At 41.9% G+C, this 24,202-nt stretch overlaps 2 protein-coding genes and 1 long non-coding RNA gene across 6 annotated transcripts in view; 1 reads left to right on the top strand and 2 right to left on the bottom strand.

The window, feature by feature from the left end:
* Positions 1-6: 6 nt before the first annotated feature.
* Positions 7-3,360, bottom strand: LOC106564900 (uncharacterized). Its single transcript, XM_014131395.3, has 2 exons — positions 3,029-3,360; positions 7-1,283 (listed from the first exon to the last, which is right to left on the bottom strand). Exons 1-2 carry the CDS (start codon positions 3,192-3,194, stop codon positions 337-339), a joined length of 1,113 nt encoding a protein of 370 aa, XP_013986870.2. The 5' UTR covers positions 3,195-3,360; the 3' UTR covers positions 7-336.
* A 5,492-nt stretch (positions 3,361-8,852) lies between these two features.
* LOC145859436 (uncharacterized) lies at positions 8,853-15,256 on the bottom strand. The gene is made up of 2 exons (XR_014379683.1): positions 14,504-15,256; positions 8,853-9,596 (listed from the first exon to the last, which is right to left on the bottom strand). It is a non-coding gene; the product is annotated as an uncharacterized LOC145859436 (long non-coding RNA).
* A 6,506-nt stretch (positions 15,257-21,762) lies between these two features.
* LOC106564903 (E3 ubiquitin-protein ligase SMURF2) overlaps positions 21,763-24,202 on the top strand; it is an 86,198-nt gene continuing 83,758 nt past the window's right edge. The window contains exon 1 of one of the 4 annotated variants that reach the window (XM_014131401.3): positions 21,763-22,245. In XM_014131401.3, coding sequence (XP_013986876.1) covers positions 22,194-22,245 — 52 coding nt within the window. In that variant the 5' untranslated portion in view covers positions 21,763-22,193. The remainder of the gene's footprint in view (positions 22,246-24,202) is intronic. The other 3 variants (XM_014131403.3, XM_014131400.3, XM_014131402.3) reach the window with 3 other exon arrangements.

Raw genomic sequence — 24,202 nt, 5'->3', positions numbered from 1 at the left:
GACACATTTTCTGGAGTATTCTTTTTTTTAAATGTATCAATAACATCAGTCAGACTACGGTATTCGGGAGACATTCCAAAACAAACTACCAGGAATTCCGGTTTATAAGAACATGAAAACATCAGAAGACCTGTATGTTTAATTACTGTACTCTGTACATAAAATCAAACTTTGTTCATAGAATGTTTTACAAAAGTAAATTCATGACATCTATTTATCTAAAACCCAGAGAATGAATGATCCAGAGTTGCTTTGCTTTTCCAAAGAGTGTTGTCCATCTTCTAACAAGATGTCTTTGTCCTAATTCGCTTCCTCTGTGTTTTCATTCTGTTCTCTTTATTTGTTTCTTTCTTTGTGGACATTCGCTCCAGTGTGAGTCAGTATGTGCAAGTTCAAGTTCCCTTTCCGATTGAAGCTTTTCCCACAGTCACCACAGCTAAATGGTTTCTCTCCAGTGTGAGTCAGTACATGCCTCCTTAGGTCCCCCTTCTGAATGAAGCTCTTCCCACAGTCACCACAGCTAAATGGTTTCTCTCCTGTGTGAATCCTCATATGTCTGGACAGATGTCCTTTGAGTTTGAAGGTCTTTCCACAAAAGGGGCAGGTGCAGGGTTTCTCCACGTGACAGAGTCTGACATGAGCCTTTAATTTACAGGTGGAGTTGTAGTGTATTTTGCAGAGGCGGCATTCGCTGGGTCTCTTCTTGGCGAGAGTCACATGCCCCTGTAGGTCAGCTAGCAGAGCAAATATTTCACCACAGTCACAGCAGCGGTGAGGTTTTCTAGACGTGGTGCTGGGTTTGGAACAGTGTTCCCTCATTGATGAGTTGGAATTCAACGGTGGGCTGCTGTCAAGTCCTACTGGGTCGCTTCTTACAGTTGAGCTGTGGCTGTAGGCATTGTTTTGATTATCTGGAGGGTCACAGGGAATGTCGAGACCCTCTAGGTGGGTAACAGTGACAAAATGTGGAAGATCAACTGGTTTAGAGTTACTGTCTCTGTTCTCCGCCGTCTGGGTTTGGGGAAGAGAAGAGGACTGAATTGGGTTCTCCTGATCACATTTACTTTTCACACAAATTGGAGGGAATTTGAAAACTATGATATCAGCCTCTTGCTCTTGAAGCTGCTCTTCCTCTTGACAGGTCCAGAGTTCCTCCTGTTCCTCTTTAATCTGTGTGGGTTCTAGGTCCTCCTGCTGCAGACTGGTTCTCCACTCCTGCTCAGAGTGCTGCTGCCCAGGGGGAACCTCATCTTCAGTGACGGCAACAGATAACCGAAGGGACTCTGAAGGGAAGGCGAGGAGGAGCAGAGGTTATCTATACCATATAAATAAAAACCCTTCATCTCTATAAAAGATATACAGTACCAGTCAAAAGTTTGGACACAGTCATTCAAGGGGTTTTCTTTATTTTGACTTTTCTACATTTTAGAAATAACACATATGGAGTCATGTAGCAACCAAAGAAAAGTGTTAAACAAATCAAAATATTTTATATTTGAGATTCTTCAAATAGCAACCCTTTCACCTTGACAGCTTTGCACACTCTTGGCATTCTCTCAACTAGCTTCATGAGGTAGTCACCTGGAATGCATTTCAATTAACAGGTGTGCCTGTTAAATTAGTGGAATTTCTTTCCTTCTTAATGCGTTTCAGCCAATCAGTTGTGTTGAGACATGGTAAGGGTGGTATACAGAAGATAACCCTATTTGGTAAAAGACCAAGTCCAATTTATGGCAAGAACAGGTCAAATAAGCAAAGAGAAACGACAGTCCATCATTACTTTAAGACATGAAAGTCAGTCAATCCAGGAAACGTCAAGAACTTGGAAATTTTCTTCAAATGCACTCGCAAAACCACTCAGATGAAACTGGCTCTCATGAGGACCGCCACAGGAAAGGAAGACCCAGAGTTACCTCTGCTGCTGAGGATAAATTCATTCGAGTTAATTGAACCTCAGATTGCAGCCCAAATGCTTCAGAGTTCTAGTAACAGACACATCCCAACATCAACTGTTTAGACGAGACTGCGTGAATCAGGCCTTCATGGTCAAATTGCTGCAAAGAAACCACTACCAAAGAACACCAATAAGAAGAAGAGACTTGCTTGGGCCAAGAAACACAAGCAACTGACATTAGACAAGTGGAAACCGCCATGTCTTTGTAAGACGCAGAGTAGGTGAACGAATGATCTCCGCATGTGTGGTTCCCACCGTGAAGTATGGAGGAGGAGGTGTTATGGTGCTTTGCTGGTGACACTGTCAGTGATTTATTTAGAATTCAATGCACACTTAACCCGCGTGGCTACCACAGCATGCTGCATTGATACACCATCCCATCTGGTTTGCGCTTAGTGGGACTATCATTTTGTTTTTCAACAGAACAATGACCCAAAACACACCTCCAGGCTGTGTAAGGGCTATTTGAGTAAGATGGAGTGCTGCATCAGATGACCTGGCCTCCACAATCACCCGATCTCAACCCAATTGAGATGGTTTGGGATGAGTTGGACCGCAGAGTGAAGGAAAAGCAGCCAACAAGTGCTCAGCATATGTGGGAACTCCTTCAAGACCGTTGGAAAAGCATTCCTCGTGAAGCTGGTTCAGAGAATGCCAAGAGTGTGCAAAGCTGTCGAGGCAAAGAGTGGTTACTTTGAAGAATCTAAAATATATTTTGATTTGTTTAACACTTTTTGGGCTACTACAAGATTCCATGTGTTATTTCATAGTTTAAGTCTTAACTATTATTATACAATGTAGAAAATAGTAAAAATAAAGAAAAACCCTTGAATGAGTAGGTGTGTCCAAACTCTTGACTGGTACTGTTTATAACCAACTTTAAGACATGCCGGTGTACACATACCGAGCTGTATGCTATTTCAATAAGCTTTTCCTGACAAGCTTTTTCATCATGCGCGATAAACGTTACATTGAACTATTGAAAATGTATTAAATGGTAATCACTTTGTCTAAACAACTTAGCTGTTCATAAAACATTATTGTAGCTAGGTATTTGTAGATCTACATACGAACCTTCTCTACATAGTTTTATGTCCGGTGCATTCCGAAGCAGTCTCCGTAGCCGATCATTCTCTTCCTGGTACTCGACTACCGTTTTCTCAACTGCCCCGAAAATCTCCACAGCAGCCGCCGTTAAACGCTCATTTAAGAACACGCGCAACATCTGTAATGTAGACATGTTCAGTCGACTGAGAGGTGAGTACTCAACTAGTATGGCAAATACACTGATATCGAACCTCTTTTGTCTGTGGTATGGTTTTGTCCACGAGAAAGTAATGGTTACCGCTGTCCACAAACAAAACAAACCATCTCCCAGTTTTACTTCCGCATTGTCTTCTTCTGTTTGTATCAGTGGGTTGTGAGCCAGTAAACACATCACAGCACCCCCACGTGGATGGATGTTTACTAGAAGGTACACAGACATTACATTTTACCAGGTAGGGCAGTTGAGAACAAGTTCTCATTTACAACTGCGACCTGGCGAAGATAAAGCAAAGCAGTGCGACACAAATAACAACACGGAGTTACACATAGAATAAACAAAAGTACAGTCAATAACACAATAGAAAAAATCTATATACAGTGTGTGCAAATGTAATTTATTTTTTTATTTCAACTTTATTTAACCAGGTAGGCAAGTTGAGAACAAGTTCTCATTTACAATTGTGACCTGGCCAAGATAAAGCAAAGCAATTCGACACATACAACAACACAGAGTTACACATGGAGTAAAACAAACATACAGTCAATAATACATTAGAAAAATAAGTCTATATACAATGTGAGCAAATGAGGTGAGATAAGAGAGGTAAAGGCAAAAAAGGCCATGGTGGCAAAGTAAATACAATATAGCAAGTAAAACACTGGAATGGTAGATTTGTAGTGGAAGAAAGTGCAAAGTAGAAATAGAAATAATGGTGTGCAAAGGAGCTAAATAAATAAATAAATAAATAAATAAATACAGTAGGGGAAGAGGTAGTTGTTTGGGCTAAATAATAGATGGGCTATGTACAGGTGCAGTGATCTGTGAGCTGGTTTGACAGCTGGTGCTTAAAGATAGTGAGGGAGATAAGTGTTTCCAGTTTCAGAGATTTTTGTAGTTCGTTCCAGTCATTGGCAGCGGAGAACTGGAAGGAGAGACGGCCAAAGGAGGAATTGGCTTTGGGGGTGACCAGAGAGATATATCTGCTGGAGCGCGTGCTACAGGTGGGTGCTGCTATGGTGACCAGTGAGCTGAGATAAGGCAGGGCTTTACCTAGCAAAGACTTATAGATGACCTGGAGCCAGTGGGTTTGGCGACGAATATGAAGCGAGACCCAGCCAACAAGAGGATATAGGTCGCCGTGGTGGGTAGTATATGGGGCTTTGGTGACAAAATGGATGGCACTGTGATAGACTGCATCCAATTTGCTGAGTAGAGTGTTGGACGATATTTTGTAAATGACATTGCCGAAGTCAAGGATCGGTAGGATAGTCAGTTTTACGAGGGTATGTTTGGCAGCATGAGTGAAGGAGGCTTTGTTGCGAAATAGGAAGCCGATTTTAGATTTCATTTTGGATTGGAGATGCTTAATGTTATTCTGGAAGGAGAGTTTACAGTCTAACCAGACACCTAGGTATTTGTAGTTGTCCACATATTCTAAGTCAGAACCGACCTGAGTAGTGATGCTGGACGGGCAGGCAGGTGCGGGCAGCGATCGGTTGAAGAGCATGCATTTAGTTTTACTTGCATTTAAGAGCAGTTGGAGGCCACGGAAGGAGAGTTGTATGGCATTGAAGCTCGTCTGGAGATTAATTAACACAGTGTCCAAAGAAGGGCCAGAAGTATACAGAATGGTGTTGTCTGCGTAGAGGTGGATCAGAGAATCACCAGCAGCAAGAGCAACATCATTGATGTATACATAGAAAAGAGTCGGCCCGAGAATTGAACCCTGATGCACCCCCATAGACTGCTAGAGGTCCGGACAACAGGCCCTCCGATTTGACACACTGAACTCTGTCTGAGAAGTAATTGAACCAGGCGAGGCAGTCATTTCAGAAACCAAGGCTGTTGAGTCTGCCGATAAGAATGTGGTGATTGACAGAGTCGAAAGCCTTAGCCAGGTGATATTGTTTAGGACCTTGAGCGTGGCTGAGGTGCACCCATGACCAGCTCGGAAAACCAGATTGAATCGCGGAGAAGGTATGGTGGGATTCAAAATGGTCTTGATCTGTTTGTTAACTTGGCTTTCGAAGACCTTAGAAAGGCAGGGTAGGATAGATATAAGTCTAACAGTTTGGGTCTAGAGTGTCTCCCCCTTTGAAGAGGGGGATGACCGCGGCAGCTTTCCAGTCTTTGGGGTTCTCAGATGATACGAGAGGTTGAACAGGCTAATAATAGGGGTTGCAACAATTGTGGTGGATATTTTTAGAAAGCTTGTCTAGCCCAGCTGATTTGTAGGGGTCCAGATTTTGCAACTCTTTCAGAACTTCAGCTATCTGGATTTAGTTGAAGGAGAAATTGGTCAGGCTTGGGCAAGTTGCTGTGGGGGGTGCAGGGCTGTTGACCGGGGTAGGGGTAGCCAGGTGGAAAGCATGGCCAGCCGTAGTTAAATGATTATTGAAATTCTCAATTATCGTGGATTTATCGGTGGTGACAGTGTTTCCTAGCCTCAGTGCAGTGGGCAGCTGGGAGGAGGTGCTCTTATTCTCCATGAACTTTACAGTGTCCTAGAACTTTTTGGAGTTTGTGCTACAGGATGCAAATTTCTGTTTGAAAAAGCTAGCCTTTACTTTCCTAACTGCCTGTGTGGGCTATTCGATGCTAATGCGGTACGCCACAGGATGTTTTGGTGCTGGTCAAGGGCAGACGGGTCTTGAGTGAACCAAGGGCTATATCTGTTCCTGGTTCTAGATTTTTTGAATGGGGCATGCTTATTTAAGATGGTGAGGAAAGCACTTTTAAAGAATAACCAGGCATCCTCTACTAGAGGAATGAGGTCTATATCCTTCCAGGATACCCGGTCGATTAGAAAGGCCTGCTCGCTGAAGTGTTTTAGGGAGCGTTTGACAGTGATGAGTGGTGGTTGTTCGACCACAGACCCATTACGGACGCAGGCAATGAGGCAGTGATCGCTGAGATCCTGGTTGAAGACAGCAGAGGTGTATTTAGAGGGCAGGTTGGTTAGGATGATATCTATGAGGGTGCCCGTGTTTACGGATTTGTGGTTGTTCCTTGGTAAGTTCATTGATAATTTGTGCGCGATTGAGGGCATCTAGCTTAGATTGTAGGACGGCCGGGGTGTTAAGCATGTCCCAGTTTAGGTTACCTAACAGTACGAGCTCTGAAGATAGATGGGGGGCAATCAATTCACATACGGTGTCCAGGGCACAGCTGGGGGCTGAAGGTGTTCTATAACAAGTTGCAACTGTGAGAGACTTGTTTCTGGAAAGGTGTATTTTTAGAAGTAGGAGCTCGAATTGTTTGGGCACGGACCTGGATAGTATGACAGAACTCTGCAGGCTATCTCTGAAGTAGATTGCAGCTCCGCCCCCTTTGGCAGTTCTATCTTGTTGGAAAATTTTATAGTTAGGGATGGAAATTTCAGGATTTTTGGTGACCTTCCTAAGCCAGGATTTAGACACGGCTAGGACATCCAGGTTGGCAGAGTGTGCTAAAGCAGTGAATACAACAAATCTAGGGAGGCTTCTAATGTTAACATGCATGAAAGCAAGGCTATTGCGGTTACAGAAGTCAACAAAGAGCGCCTGGGGAATGGGAGTGGAGCTAGGCGCTGCAGGGCCTGGATTAACCTCTACATCACCAGAAGAGCAGAGGAGGAGTAGGATAAGGGTACGGCTAAAGGCTATGAGAACTGGTCGTCTGGTGCGTTCAGAACAGAGAGTAAAAGGAGCAGGTTTCTGGACGCGGAAGAATAGATTCAAGGCATAATGTACAGACAGGAGTATGGTAGGATGTGAATACAGTGGAGGTAAACCTAGGCATTGAGTGACGATGATAGAGGTTTTGTCTCTAGAGACACCATTTAAACCAGGTGAGGTCTCCGCATGTGTGGGAGGTGGAACAAAAGGGCTAGCTAAGGCATCTTGAGCAGGGCTGGAGGCTCTACAGTGAAATAAGACAATTATCACTAACCAAAACAGCAATGGACAAGGCATATTGACATTAGGGAGAGGCATGCGTAGCCGTGTGATCATAGGGACCAGTGAGTAGCTAGGCGAGCTGGAGACACAGTGATTCAGACAGCTAGCGGGCCGGGGCTAGCAGGCTAGCAGATGGGCCTTAGGGGGACGTCGCGAAGAAGAGTCTGTTGTAGCCCCCTCGTGATGGATCGGCAGGGCTCCGTGTAGGAGGTAAAAGGGTCCAGGCAAAATAGGTATTGTAGCCCAAGAAATTGGCTGATGGACCTCTTCAGCTGACAGTCCGATATGCTCTAGACAGCTAGCAGGCTAGCGAATGGACCTTCAGGAGATGTCGCAACGGAGGAGCCTGTTGAAACCCCTTTGGGCGGATTACGTCAGTAGACCAGTCGTGATGGATCGGCGGGGCTCCGTGTTGGCAGTAAATGGGGTCCATGCCAATTGGCAAAATAGGTATTGTAGCCCAAGGAGTGGCTGATGAACCTCTAGTTCTAGTTCCAGGCTAACTGGTGCTTGCTTCGGGACAGAGACGTTAGCCAGGAGTAGCCACTCGGATAGCAGAACAGGAGACCGCCATTGTAAACATGGTGGTGGCAAACAATACCATTAGACTACGAGAAATCCAGAACCACATAATTACAGACAACACAATAGATTTTCAATGTCTGAGGACAGTATCTCCAGTTAGTGCTGCAGATTGTGCTATGTTTGGTGATGTAGTGATTCTGGGGGAACAGACAACAAAGAGGGCTATGGCCAAAGTCCTTGGCCAAAAAGGTCCAGACTTTGCCCTTAGATATACAGGTCTAGGATCAGCTTACCCTCCACTGGCACCACAAATCCTACTCATATCCATGAAGAAGGGAAACAGTGTATGAACAATAACAGTATTTAAATATATATATATATATATATAGTTTCTGCTCTGACATACACTGTCAATTGTGGTACCTTATATAGACAATAAGGTTGTAGTTTTGTTCAAGAATGATCAAAGGAAATTGGATGCACACAAGCTCCAATTTGGAGCGTCATAGCAAAGGTGTGTGAATACTTATGCAAATGAGATTTCTGTATTTCATTTTCAATAAATTTGCAAAAATGCCTAAAAACATGTTTTCACTTGATCATTATGGGGTATTGTGTGTAGATGGGTGAGAATATATCAATACTTTTTGAAGGCACTGTATGTTTGGGGCAATTCCATCACATCACTGAGTACCACTCTTCATACATTATTTTCAGGCATGGTGGTGACTGCATCATGTTATGGATATGCCCTTCTTCGGCAAGGACTATGAAGTTTTTTTAACAATAAAAATAAATGAAGAGCTAAGCACAGGCAAAATCCTAGAGGAAAACCTGGTTCAGTCTGCTTTTTAAAGACAAATTCACCTTTCAGTAGGACAATAACCTAAAACTCAAGGCCAAATATACACTGGAGTTGCTTACCAAGATGACATTGAATGTTCCTGAGTGGCCTAGTTACAGTTTTGACTTAAACCAGCTTGAAAATCTATGACAAGACTTGAAAATGGCCGTCTAGCGATGATCAACAACCAGCTTGACAAAGCTTGAGGAGTTTTAAAAAGAATAATGTGCAAATAATATTGTACAATCCAGGTGTGTTAACTGAATAAGACTCACAGTTGTAATCGCTGCCAAAGGTGATTCTAACATGTATTATCTCAGGTGGTTGAATAATTATCTAATGAAGATATTTGTTTTATTTATTACAGTAGATCTTTGAAAAAGGACAAAATTCATTTTAGTCCCAATTTGTAACAACATGTTGAAAAAGTCAAGGGGTGTGTATACATTCTGAAGGCAATGTAAGGGGTAATGCATTGATGGATAATCTTAATATGAATTTTTTTTTGAATGCATATCAACCCTGACCACTGATCTGACCCCTATGCTGATACTGCACTCTGCCTTTGTATGACCTTAAACAACTATATGGGTAATCAAATCAAATCAAATGTATTTATATAGCCCTTCGTACATCAGCTGATATCTCAAAGTGCTGTACAGAAACCCAGCCTAAAACCCCAAACAGCAAGCAATGCATGTGAAAGAAGCACAGTGTCTAGGAAAAACTCCCTAGGAAAAACTCCCTAGAAAGGCCAAAAACCTAGGAAGAAACCTAGAGAGGAACCAGGCTATGAGGGGTGGCCAGTCCTCTTCTGGCTGTGCAGGGTGGATATTATAACAGAACATGGTCAAGATGTTAAAATGTTCATAAATGACCAGCATGGTCAAATAATAATAATCATAGTAGTTGTCGAGGGTGCAACAAGCACGTCCGGTGAACAGGTCAGGGTTCCATAGCCGCAGGCAGAACAGTTGAAACTGGAGCAGCAGTACGGCCAGGTGGACTGGGGACAGCAAGGAGTCATCATACCAGGTAGTCCTGAGGCATGGTCCTAGGGCTCAGGTCCTCCGAGAGAAAGACAGAAAGAGAGAAAGAGAATTAGAGAGAGCATATTTAAATTCACATAGGACACCGGATAAGACAAGAGAAATACTCCAGATGTAACAGACTGACCCTAGCCCCCCGACACATAAACTACTGCAGCATAAATACTGGAGGCTGAGACAGGAGGGATCAGAAGACACTGTGGCCCCATCCGATGATACCCCCGGACAGGGCCAAACAGGCAGGATATAACCCCACCCACTTTGCCAAAGCACAGCCCCCACACCACTAGAGGGATGTCTTCAACCACCAACTTACCGTCCTAAGACAAGGCCGAGTATAGCCCACAACGATCTCCGCCATAGCACAACCCAAGGGGGGGCGCCAACCCAGACAGGAAGACCACGTCAGTGACTCAACCCACTCAAGTGACGCACCCCTCCCATGGACGGCATGGAAGAACACCAGTAAGCCAGTGACTCAGCCCCTGTAAAAGGGTTAGAGGCAGACAATCCCAGTGGAAAGAGGGGAACCGGCAAGGCAGAGACAGCAAGGGCGGTTCGTTGCTCCAGCCTTTCCGGTTCACCTTCACACTCCTGGGCCAGACTATACTTAATCATAGGACCTACTGAAGAGATAAGTCTTCAGTAAAGACTTAAAGGTTGAGACTGAGTCTGCGTCTCTCACATTGGTAGGCAGACCATTCCATAAAAATGGAGCTCTATAGGAGAAAGCCCTACCTCCAGCCGTTTGCTTAGAAATTCTAGGGACAATTAGGAGGCCTGCGTCTTGTGAACGTAGCGTACGTGTAGGTATGTACGGCAGGACCAAATCGGAAAGATAGGTAGGAGCAAGCCCATGTAATGCTTTGTAGGTTAGCAGTAAAACCTTGAAATCAGCCCTTGCCTTAACAGGAAGCCAGTGTAGGGAGGCTAACACTGGAGTAATATGATCAAATTTTTTGGTTCTAGTCAGGATTCTAGCAGCCGTATTTAGCACTAACTGAAGTTTGTTTAGTGCTTTATCCGGGTAGCCGGAAAGTAGAGCATTGCAGTAGTCCAGCCTAGAAGTAACAAAAGCATGGATTAATTTTTCTGCGTCATTTTTGGACAGAAAGTTTCTGATTTTTGCAATGTTACGTAGATGGAAAAAAGCTGTCCTTGAAACAGTCTTGATATGTTCTTCAAAAGAGAGATCAGGGTCCAGAGTAACGCCGAGGTCCTTCACAGTTTTATTTGAGACGACTGTACAACCATCCAGATTAATTGTCAACAGAAGATCTCTTTGTTTCTTGGGACCTAGAACAAGCATCTCTGTTTTGTCCGAGTTTAAAAGTAGAAAGTTTGCAGCCATCCACTTCTTTATGTCTGAAACACAGGCTTCTAGCGAGGGCAATTTTGGGGCTTCACCATGTTTCATTGAAATGTACAGCTGTGTGTCGTCCGCATAGCAGTGAAATTTAACATGTTTTCGAATGACATCCCCAAGAGGTAAAATATATAGTGAAAACAATAGTGGTCCTAAAACGGAACCTTGAGGAACACCGAAATTTACAATTGATTTGTCAGAGGACAAACCATTCACAGAGACAAACTGATATCTTTCCGACAGATAAGATCTAAACCAGGCCAGAACTTGTCCATGTAGACCAATTTGGGTTTCCAATCTCTCCAAAAGAATGTGGTGATCGATGGTATCAAAAGCGGCACTAAGATCTAGGAACACGAGGACAGATGCAGAGCCTCGGTCTGACGTCATTAAAAGGTCATTTACCACCTTCACAAGTGCAGTCTCAGTGCTATGATGGGGTCTAAAACCAGACTGAAGCGTTTCGTATACATTGTTTGTCTTCAGGAAGGCAGTGAGTTGCTGTGCAACAGCTTTTTCTAAATTTTTTTAGAGGAATGGAAGATTCGATATAGGCCGATAGTTTTTTATAATTTCTGGGTCAAGATTCGGCTTTTTCAAGAGAGGCTTTATTACTGCTTTAGTGAGCTTGGTACACATCCGGTGGATAGAGAGCCGTTTATTATGTTCAACAGGAGGGCCAAGCACAGGAAGCAGCTCTTTCAGTAGTCTAGTTGGAATAGGGTCCAGTATGCAGCTTGAGGGTTTGGAGGCCATGATTATTTTCATCATTGTGTCAAGAGATAAAGTACTAAAACACTTTAGTATCTCCCTTGATCCTAGGTCCTGGCAGAGTTGTGCAGACTCAGGACAATGGAGCTTTGGAGGAATACGCAGATTTAAAGAGGAGTCCGTAATTTGCTTTCTAATGATCATGATCTTTTCCTCAAAGAAGTTCATAAATGTATTACTGCTGAAGTGAAAGCCATCCTCCATTTGCGAAGGCTGCTTTTTAGTTAGCTTTGCGACAGTATCAAAAAGAAATGTCGGATTGTTCTTATTTTCCTCAATTAAGTTGGAAAAATAGGATGATCGAGCAGCAGTAAGGGCTCTTCGATACTGCACGGTACTGTCTTTCCAAGCTAGTCGGAAGACTTCCAGTTTGGTGTGGCGCCATTTCCGTTCCAGTTTTCTGGAAGCTTGCTTCAGAGCTCGTGTATTTTCTGTATACCAGGGAGCTAGTTTCTTATGACTGATGTTTTTAATTTTTAGGGGTGCAACTGCATCTAGGGTATTGCGCAAGGTTAAATTGAGTTCCTCGGTTAGGTGGTTAACTGATTTTTGTCCTCTGACGTCCTTGGGTAGGCAGAGGGAGTCTGGAAGGGCATCAAGGAATCTTTGGGTTGTCTGAGAATTTATAGCACAACTTTTAATGCTCCTTGGTTGGGGTCTGAGCAGATTATTTGTTGCGATTGCAAACGCAATAAAATGTGCAGTATCTACAATCTAAATGTGTTGAACCAACTTTCTTGTTGCTTTTCTTTTTGATGGAAACAATTTGAGAGTTCTAACTACATTCCAACTGCATTTAATGGTTTTGTGTAGTTATGTTTTCATGTTTTGAATGTTGTATTTGAGTAACCCTCAAGCATTTTTTCACCATAAGGTAAGAAATGTTTCATCACTGAGAATGTTTACTTTTAAGAAATATTTGACATTGTATAATTAAGCAATAAGACCCGAGAAGGTGTGGTATTTGGCCAATGTACCACGGCTAAGGGCTGTTCTTAGGCATGATGCTTTATGGAGTGCCTGGACACAGCCCTTAGCCGTGGTATACTGGCCATAGATCACAAACCCCCAAGGTGCCTTATTGCTATTATAAACTGGTTACCAATGTAATTAGAGCAGTAAAAATACATGTTTTTTCATACCCCTGGTATATGGTCTGATATACCACGCTGTCAGCCAATCAGCATTCAGGGCTTGAACCACCCAGTTTACAACTATCATTATAACTCGGTCATTTACTTTATCTTAGCTAGCTTTTACATATTTTGTTTTATCTTTCTTATTATGATCTGATCGTAATTGTTCGGCAGGACTGTAGTATGTTTTTTTTCTGGTGAGAACTGGATCACTGCCAGTTTTATGGTGTGTGTGATTAGGAAGGCCTGAACTCGGAGCTCGATAGAATAGCAAGGCAAACCGCAGTAACTGCAGTAGGGATGTTAAAGGTTAACCGTTAGTCGCAGAAAATACATTTGACCGTCATTCTTATCAGTCTATCGGTTATTTGTATAATTTCGTGGATTAAATTGGTGTCAGAATTGAACAAAATCGTCGGTCATAAAGCAGGCAGTGTCTTGGTCGACGGGAATTGTTATTTTGCTGAAAATATTAATGTACAGTGAGTTTAGAGTTAGAAAGTAGCTTTCTTATGTCAACTAATGGCTGTCTCTAATCAGTGAGCCGAGACTAGTTTCTCATGAAGATGTTCATCTCGTCACATCAAACTGCACTTATCAGGTCGTCTTTTAGAAGACTGTTTTCACGCAAATTGCATTTTGGCAAATGTTTGATGCATTCCATTCTCTGCTTCATTACAGTAGTTGCATGTTCTATAATATGAGAGGATATGCTTGCTATTGTCGTATGTTTTTTAAGCTCTTAATGAAAAATGTCCGTTCCTTCCATGTATAGTATTTTCTGTTGGCACTAATTTTATTGTTTGGAACGAATTTGGCCGTTTGTTAACCGGTTGGTTAGTCGGCAACAAAATTGACCGAAATGTTGATCCCTAAACTGCTGTTTGCCTTGTTTTTTTAACTTGGATTTTTGTAGTTCATAATCGAAGTAAAAAACAAGGCAAATAGCAGTAAGTGAAGTTACTGCACTCTGAACCAATAGTGTGTGATTGCGGAGCACAATTCGTAGGGTTCCTGCATGTGGTTCCTTCATGAACGCCCCCCACCCCAAAGCGTCCCATTGGTTTCTGCATGACTACAAAGTGTAAATACGATAATTTGTCATAAAGTCTGGTTTAAAACGGAGTTTGGAACATCCATGTATCACAACACGAACATGGGGTTAACAGCTGCAGTGATTGCTCTCTATCCAATAGTAGACAGTGAGACAGACCTGCCCGACTTTGTTTACCTACATAAGACGTCGCACATTTTTTTTTACTTGAGACATACTGCACCAAACTTAGATATAAAATTGCACAACATTTATTACAGATTTATTTAGTTATCTTAGATTCATTCTGGGGGATTTTGAGTACGTGAAATAGGCTTCAGTGTCTAGAGTGTCTCATGAGGGACAAACATCATTAACCAAACGCAGAATCAGTCAGGAAACACACCAAGACTGAAATCTTGTTTTTCCAATGAGCAACTGAAAAACACATTAGTGGCTCTTTAAAAATGACACAATAGATGTAGAAAGAGGGGTTCCTGTTGCTTCCTCCCATGACATGCCATTGTTTACAGACAGTTTGTTGTGAAAGTGTCTCGTACCCTGGCGTCCTTGATCACCCAAAACACTTACAGTCAACAGAGGCATATCACAATACTTACGATGTGTTGCATGTGTCCTCCGCTAACAAATATGCGTTTAAAAACAGCTTGTAGAAGTGGGAGATTGTAATTTACTCTCGCGTGACTGTGTGGTCTAAAATGGCAGACCACAGGCGGAAAATGGGAGACCCTAGATCAACTGTTTTAAAAGGAAGGGCACATTCAACACGTATAATGGTAAGTATTGTTCCTAGAAATACTGAATATGCGTATTGACTGCAAACTTTATTATGGTGAGACCGAATGGTTTAGATTTGGTTTATCAGGGACGCCTGGCTAAGGAAGCGTTCGCAACGATCTGTCTGTTCCTGCAGATGCAGAAACGCCCCGAATTGCAACCTTCTCTGAACTAACGTTAGTTATTGCAAATTGGAAACTCCAGTTTCTCCTAAAAAGAAAATAATTGAACCAGGACTCTTTGTAACAAAATAAAACAGATACTACAAAGCTTTATTTGGGTCTCAACAAAATGTTGACCAAATGTGTAATTACTGCTGTTTGCAATTGTACGGCAGCATAGATCTAAATGATACAAGCTATTTTACATTGTTTTATGTCCGTAGACGATAATTCTCCTCCTCGTACTCCGCTACCGTTTTCTCAACTGCTCCGAAAATCTAAAAAGCAGCCACCGTTAAACTCTCATTTAAAAACGCATGCAACAACTGTAGTTTAGGCATTTTCAGTTAGTATTCGCTTCGCTCACAAGGAAAGAATGGTTGCCACAAACCCGCTCCCCGTTTTACTTCCGTATTGTCTTCTTCTGTATGTATCAGTGGGTGGTGAACCCGTAAACACATCACAGCCCCACCCCCCATGTGGATGGAGTTTCACCACAGACCAGTGATGATGGAAATAGGTAACTTAATGTGGGGAAGTTATCATCAGTAAATGGGTGATCTTGGATGATCATTTCTTGCATGAACTGAAAGACAACACTTTGTAATACAGGCGACTCCTGACAACTGCAACGGCTTGGGACTGATGTGAAAGTGTGCACTAAACCAGAGAGTTTTTTTTTCAAACTCACCTGTTTTCTATTCTAGGGACTTTAGTGAGTAGACTGGAACATGGTTTTATGGACATACAATCAATATTTGTTCTGTACAATGCAATATTTGTACCATATAGTGTTCAGGGGCCATACAGAAATCTATTTGACCACAGTAAAAGTCCAGCAACACCTGATATGACCTAGCTATTTGTTCAATTTACCTGTTTTTTGTATTCTAGGGACACTACGGAGTAGATTGGACCATGTTTTTTTGGAGACACAATCAATATATTTTTTTCTGTACAGTGCAATATTTGTACCGTATAGTGTCCATTGGGCCCACTCTAAGCTATTTGACCACAGTAAAAGTCCAGAAACACTTGCTATGAGCTAGCTTTATTTTTGTTCAAACTCACCTGTCAAGCCATCAAGAGTATTGTGACCTAGTGTGTGAGGTGGCAGGAAGCCTCTCAGCCTGCCTTGGTTTGTTTTTGTATTACAGTTTTTGGCATGCCTTTTTGTATTTTTTTTCCTTTTTGTATATATTAATGTTTTGGCACCATCTGAATAAATAATAATCTGCTTGGACTGGCCTACCATGGGAGTACTGACTGAGCTATCCCTGGACCTCAGGTAAGGTTGCTGGCTCCCGAGTACATACTGTACATTCAACACCTAGTCGTATGCGCTTTTAGAGAGATAGATATAACGAGTGGAGCCAAATCATCAGTAGGCTAGATATTGGTTTCGTAACATCACATTCACTTTCACACAGGAAGCAGTGAATATGAACTCTGTGATATCCGCCTCCAGCCATTGAAGCTGCTCTTTCTCCTGACTGGTCCCGAGTTCCTCCCGTTCCTCTTTAATATGTGTGGGCTCTGGGTCCAAAGACAGAGTGGGGTGATCAGCTGTGGAGTCTGTGTGGAGCTGCTGTTATAAAACCGGTTACATTAGGACTCGGCAAGGACACTGACAGAGAAGATATGTACTCTTTTCTGTTTATTTATCACATGCAGAGACGGCAGAGACTAGAACTAAGAGGTGGAAAATTATGATAGATGGAAAGCAGGGGATCAGTGCAGTGGAGCTACCAGTGGAGTTGACTCAGCTGCCTCCATGCACAGGGCTGCAGAGCTAGATATTCATATATCTGTCTGCTCCACAGGTGCCTCATTTATAACTGTTACGTAAATGTCACACTCAATTCCTGTGTGTGCCATTTATGAAAAGTCTGCGCATGTACAAAAATATTGAGATTTATACCTGTCCTAAAACTGTGCAGTCATGAACCAGCATTAAAACCCAGCCTGGAAAATTTATTCCAGTCACATTTTAAGGGTGTCAATAATGTGCTGTATTTGCTGTATAATTTGGAACTATTTGTAATTGGGCCAAGGCCAATCTAAAAGAAAGAGCAATGGTCATTTTGATCGAATTTCTGTAGTGGTGGGCAGAATCTTTACATATTTTGCAGTAACCTTTTCTAAAACAGCATTCTGCAAGATTTATTGTATATTCTAAATAATTTAAAAGTAGGCTAAATGCTACAGCCCACACTTCTATGCAAAATACATTGTTTTTCAATATTTAGTTAATCAATAGATTATTGGGTTTATATGTCCTACCTTGCTTGACTCTCTGGGATTAAATAGGCAATGATGTCACTCTCCTATCGCGCAGTAATACTGTAGCCTATAGGCAACTGTAAAATATTTAACATAAGCTACTGGTCTATTTACTGGGTTGGCGGAATGCTTTTGCAGTAATTTATGCTGTATCTGGGGAAAAAACTGTGTCCATTTATGAAAGAGAAAACAATGGCAAATTGTTGTGGACCTGTCAGCAGAACATTTGAATTCAACAATGTTTTGCATGACTTTTCCCCAGTACTTAATTTGAGCCGAATCCGGTACCTCTCTCGGCATGCATTTTTTTTCTTGCGCTTTTTGCAATATACAAATTACAACAAAAGCGATCAAAGTTCATTCGAGTTGCCTCTTCCTTAATTCTCCTGGTCTCTCCAAAAAAACGTAATGTGAAAAAGTAGATTTTCAGAGTTGATTTGGGTTGGGCCAGCTTGGGTTTATGGTTTGCACACTTTCTATTGTCTCTCTCCCCATCAGCTCTGATAGACATGACTCTGCAACTCTCATCTCTCCAGCGTTGCACTTAATTTATTTCCTTATAGAATCAAAGCCATGCGAGGGGTTCTCGAGGAGCTGTAGCACCCCTGAATTTAAAAAAATAAATTGCCTAAAGGTATAGAATTACTGCTGTCTGGAAAGAAATGAAATAATTAAGAATGTCCTACTACATCATGAGGCCTATAATTTAGCCTCAGAGATTCAATAGTTTCTTTAAGAAAATAGCCTAGCTGTGGATTGATTGTGTGTAGCCCAATAACAAGGCATAGCCTACAGTCGGGAACGTGCGGCAAACGTGCGGCAAAACAGCATGCAGACAAAACAGTCCTTTTCACAATATTTCAAATATAATTGCGGAAAAACACAGGTTGGAAAGCAAATGGCTCCTGCTGAAAATAAAATACTAATCTTTCTGCTGTAGTCTACCAAAATATTTGATCAACTTCCAAATATTGTTTTACAAAGAAGAAGGGGTGCAACTTTGGTTTTAGAAGTGGGGGGGCATAAATAAAAAATAAAAAATAAAATATATATATATATATATATTTTTTTTTTTTTTTTGTCAGATAAACACTCCAAACAGCCTACCCGACTGCTCGGAGGCGTCCGAATGGTCCTAAAGCAAATCGTTGCCTCTTTTTGTATCACATTCCAATGATAAAAGTGGGGGGGACAAAATGCAATTTCAGAAGGGGGGGACATGTCCCCCCATGTCCTCAGTGAAAGTTGTGCCCCTGCAAAGAAGTAGCCTATAACGAGAGAGACTTTTGGCAAGAACGCATTGGCCGTCACCAAGTGAGTGAGCTGCGCATCATTGGGTGAGTCAGTGCAACTGGAAAGCATTTTTAGGACTATAATTTCCTCCTAATATTGTAGCCTACAACACACCTAGGCTCAGGCTATTGATGGATTCAAGACAAGGTCAAAACCCAGAGAGGAAGCTATCAGTGCCACCAAGTCTCACAATACAGGATTCAGGGGCCTCATTTATAAACCGTGCTTACATACAAAATATACCCCAAAATGTGTATGAGCCAGATTTCACACTAAAATTGGCATTTATAAAAATGTAACTTGACATGAGAATGTGCTCACCTCCATCTCCCTGCAAATTTTAGAGCACGTGTACGCTAGTGGTTAAAATATTGTATTGCAAGCTGGCAAGTAAGTATTTTGTAATGGGGGATTTTATAAAAATTAGCTTATTCATAAAAAACCGAAAACAGGAAAACATATGAACAAGAATGCAGCAATTTGCCGTTAGATTTTCGCTGTTCTCACTATCTGTTTGAATTGATACTCCGGTATGAGCGGAGTAAAATATTTGTCAGACAAAAATTCCCCCTCAATCCTAGCTTCAGTTGCATTGCATTAAGGACTGGAAAGAAACACGAAATTGTCAGCTGCCGTCATTCCTCACACATGATGATCATCCTGATTTGCTTAAATTGGGAAAATGTTGTTATGCTCATTTCCATTATATTATGGAATCTAGACAGGCTACTTTACGAAACTTTCTGAATGGACATAAAGAGAATTAGCGAATTACACACACACACACACACACACACACACACACACAAAAACCCTAAAAAGACCCACCAATCAAAGCCAACAGCGCGTCTCAGACACACACAAATCACATTTCTCCTTTCCTATAAACTTTTTAAAAACCTAGGCTCACCTTCAAATCTTGTCTGTAGTCCATCAGAAAGTAGTCTTAGGCTATATAATGTTAAACAACCTTTGTTCTAAGATTACAGGTGTCACTCAATCCAGTCTAACTGACCTATTTAACAAGCATGTAAGGCTACCTCTATTTTTGGGGACCCCTCTCACCCCCTGTAACAGAAGTTCCAGCTGCTTTCCTCAGGGCATCAGTTCAGAGTGCCTAGTCTGAGGACCGCAAGAGCTCATGGCTCCATTATCATTAAGGCTATAGCTGCCATCAATGGCCTCTTCCTGTAGCTCTCGCCTGTTGCTGGTAGTGCAATGTGTATAGATAGACTTATCTGACTAGCCTACTGTCATGTACATATGTTCTGTATGTGTATATATATAAAATGTATATTTTATACATGTGTGGCTCTATTTTCAAGGCTTTTTAATCTTCCCTTGTCGATGGATATTTACTGTGTGCATGTTTTTTTTATGTATGTAAACATATTTTACAGTATGCAAGAATTGCCCTTTGGGGAGAATAAAGATGTATTGAATTACAATAGATAGATAGTTAAGTGTATTCCTGTCCCTGCCAGAGGTGTATAAGAAAGTCAGTACCCTATCTAGTGATGTGGTTGGTGGTGGCTCTATTCTGTTAGAGATTGTAGGAGAAAGTTACTGTTGCAATGTCTTTCTTTGTGTGTGTGTGTGTGTGTCCAGCTTCATCCCTCAGTTTACCAAATCAAGTGATACTCAGGCTGTTGATATTACAGATTGTGCCTTTAACTAAATTCAATAAAAGTGTGAGTTTTCCATTAAAGTTCTATTAAAAAGTAAACTACGATATAGCCTGTCGATGTTCATTTTGATGCCAAATTTTAAAGGCCCATTGCAGTCAAAATTCTGTTTTTCATGTCTTTTATATCATATTGTACAACAGATGATGAAACTAACACTGATCAGTGTTATTTCCTGATAGTTGCTGGTTGAAAATACAATCTACACAGGACCTTCCAATCAGCAGGTTTGCATAGGCATAGAGTTTCAGCTTTCCATGGTGACATCACCATGCAGTAAATAGATTAATACACCAATAACAAAGTTCCAAACCTCTGACAGTGAGTTTTCAGTTTCCCCTCCCCACTCAGACCACTCCCAGACAGTCCAAGCAAAAATCTTGCTTGAGAAATATATTTTTGCTGAAAAGCTAATTTTGTCAATTTGAATGGAAATCTATTACAGTAAGGTACTTAATTGTTACCCAGAAGTTATTTGATATTGATATAACAACATCTGCATCTGGCCTTTAACCAATATTTTTTTACACATTTGAAAGGGTCAATCTGAGATTTAAACTACAACAAAGTGAGCACCCAGACACTTTTTGGGGAAACAGCTGAGTGATGGGTCCTGAGAAATGTAACCATCCTGGGCAAGAGGGCTCCCTGCTGGTTTATGATCTGACCTGTCTGTCATTGTATGGGCCAAACTTTCCCTATGTTGTGCATTGAATCTGATATATTCTGTGATATGGCTTCTGGCTTGCCTCATGCACTTCTGAAAGCAGCCAGTAGATGGAGAAATAAGCCATTTTATGTCAATAAAGTGTCTGGGGGAAAAAGTGCCAATGACTATTTTGAATTTTAAATTTAACCTTTATTTAACTAGGCAATTCAGGAACACATTTTTATTTACAATGGCGGCCTACCCCGGTCAAACCCTAGCTCGGACTACGCTGGACCAATTGTGCGCCGCCCTATGGGACTCCCAATCAGCCTAGAATCGAACCAGGGTCTGTATGCAGTGAGATGCAGTGTCTTAGACCCCTGCACCACTCGGGAGCGCCAGACATGTAGACCAGTGGTTATTTTTGGTTAATGTAGGCCTACCTCCAATCAGATTATGTTCTGCCAGAAGCACCCCTTATGTGCAACCAGTCATTAGGCCTATGTTCTTATGTCTCCCTAGTACCCCCTCCTGTGGATAGTCTATGATAGGAATGAGGTATAGTATGAGGGGTAGTTTACTATACCTGATTGAGAAACACTGATGTAGACTACTACATATCAGCCCCCTTCTCTCCAGTTAGGTCTCTCCAGTAAGTGCTGCATACTTGTGCTATGTTTGGTAATGTAGTGGTTCAAGGGAAACTGACAGAAAGTGGGGTATGTCCACAGTCCTGTGCCATAAAGGTCCAGACAATGCTTTTATGAACACACAAGTGTAGATTCAGCTTACCCTCCGCTGGCTCCACAAAACCTATTCATAACCATGAGGACGGGTGAAACATAAAACTGACCTTAGATCAGTCTAGTGAGGCTGTCCTCAGTGACAGAGGCTGTGGTTGCCTACCAGTACCATATTGATGAACACAACATAAAAAAGGTTAAATATGTCCAATAATTTCCTCTCGTTTAAATTAACATTGTACATCAATTTAGTGCTTGTGTTTTAATCTTGTGAGTGATGTCACTAGAGGGGAGGGTCACTATCCAAAAATTGAGTCCAGCAAGACATCTCGGCTTGGAAATTTCAGCTACCACCACTTCAAGCAGAAATGCCACCCTCAGCGGGAGAGGAGCTCACCCTTGGCTTTTGAAGCCGCCTTGGACGTCATATAGCACCGTTTCTTTCGGGAGGAGATCCTGGTTTATTGGAAATTAGCCATTTATTTTAGTTTCTTTAGGAGTATGTGCTCGGGACGGTGGTGTATTGTACTAGAGCTGTGCTCATCCGGGCCACTGTGCCGTGACTCCATTCTTCTTCATTCACTGTGAAACTGCTATAGCCATAGGAGTTAAATAGGAATTCATTTTTGTGAAATAGCTAGACACATGTATTATACATATTTTTGATAACCCCACGTCAAGCTGGAACACAAACGGGCATGTCTAATCAAGGAGTTAGGAGAAATGGCCCAGTGAAACTGCGGTTGACAGGTAAGAATGTAAAACCCTCTCGCTGTCTCTAGCTTCACTTGCTTGTTAGCTAATGGCGCTATCAAGCTAACGTTACTAGCTAGCTACAGTAGTTGGCTAGTTTTCTGCGTGAATGTTTACACTTTGTTATTCGCAACAACGCCATATTATATTTACTAACACACTGATCAAAAGTCGTTAGCTACACATCGAATAAGCATACAGTTTTTCTAACAAGTAAATGTTTATTTTTTTCAGTTTGTAATACTAGCCAACGTTAGTTTACCTAGCTAGCCAGTTAGCTAGTTAGCTGACATAGTCGTGAATAACGTTGATTTACTGTTTGCTAGCTAACGAGCTCTCCAATTAAAAAAAGCCAACACCATTTGGGGTTATCACAATGGCTGCATTAATTAATTGTTACAACTTGCAACAGTTGTTTGCCCACCCTTCGTCACTACGTGCATGTGTTGTTCTATAATCCGAATTACAGTGCTATTAATTGATCAGTGACATTATTATTACATAGTTACACATTTTAGTCATTCAGGAGCGATTTACATGAGCAATTAGGGTTAAATGCCTTGCTCAAGGGCACATCGACATATTTTTAACAATCTGCGCTGTGATTCGAACTAGCGACTTTTCGGTTACTGGCACAAAGCTCTTAACCGTTAGACTACCTGCCGCCCGAGTGTGCAGAGACCCATAGTAGCCAGAGCTCTGCAGACTGACGCACCATTACCAAATGTAGTATTGATTTAGACCAGCAAGCCTGTTCCAAATAGTTTGCATTTGTAGCTAATATTTCCATTGTTTACTGCACTAGTGTTTCAAGATTTTCCATCAGTACTTTGATTTGTCTTGGTAATGAACTTTCAGCACCCCTACATAGCCTCAGCTTGTAGTGCATTCCCTTTGTTTTAAGACACTATTCCTTAGGGAAAGAAGCCAGCATGAGCCCGTTTTACTTTCTGTCCTATTCACAGTTTCTTACAACCCAAACATTTTGTCTGTTTACTTGAGAAAGCAGTGTTTTGACTGGGGAGAGGAGGCAATGGCATGCCCTGCGTTTCATGTTTCTTCATGATCAGATCGATTTCCAGACCCCTCTATCTTCTGGGACCAGCCAAATTAAATATTTAATCTTGTAATGTACTAGCCGGATAAAAGCACTGAGTGAACAAGAGTTCCTCGTGGTCCGGCAAGAGTTGTCTGGTTGTTTGGAATATTCCATTACTTTGAAAGTGTTTACTTAGTACTTAGTTTGACCTTTTTAAAAGGCTGTACATTTGTATTTTGCCAATGACCTCTATGATGCAGTAAGCCAAGGCTGTTCTTCAATAATGAGGCATCCAGCAATGATAATACAAAATAATCTCTCTTAGTGCAGTGAAGGCCTGGGTCTCTGTTTTATTTCCATTTGGGAAATGGTTTTAAATGGGCTGCTGCAGTGGTCTTCACTCAGAATCCCAGGAATGTTATACAGAGAGGAAACGTGAGTCTCTCCAGATCGTAGGAACATCCTCTGTCTCGTTCACGCCACGGAGGCGGGGAAGAACGCTTCAAACCACTGCTCCTTTCAAACTGGGGAACACCACCACACATTTTAATGTTGCACATTTTTTTAAGTGTGTGTGTGTGTGTGTGTGTGTGTGTGTCGTAGACGGGCGTCTCTGCCCTGGTCTGTGTATCTGCTCTGTGGTCTCACTGAGTGCTCGCTTGTCATTTAGGATAGGGGAACGAATGGGCTGCAGACAGTAGAGCTCGATCAGTAGAGCTCGCTGGGTTACTCTTAAGCACTTATAGCTTCCTTGGGTCTATAGAGTCTATTCAGACCTGAGCCGCCATTATTGTCTAATCGTAATGTAATCGTCAATAAACTACTGTGTCTGCTACCAGCAGTCTGGGAGACGCCTGAAGGTATTCTCAGGCCATTTGTCTGTTCGTTTGCCATTTAGAGGCCACATTCAAACTG

This window comes from Salmo salar, chromosome 12 (assembly GCF_965601325.2).
Source record: "Salmo salar chromosome 12, fSalSal1, whole genome shotgun sequence".
NCBI lineage: Eukaryota > Metazoa > Chordata > Actinopteri > Salmoniformes > Salmonidae > Salmo > Salmo salar.
The sequence above is the reverse complement of the archived record's forward strand: the minus strand, read 5'-3'. Positions and strand labels throughout refer to the sequence as shown.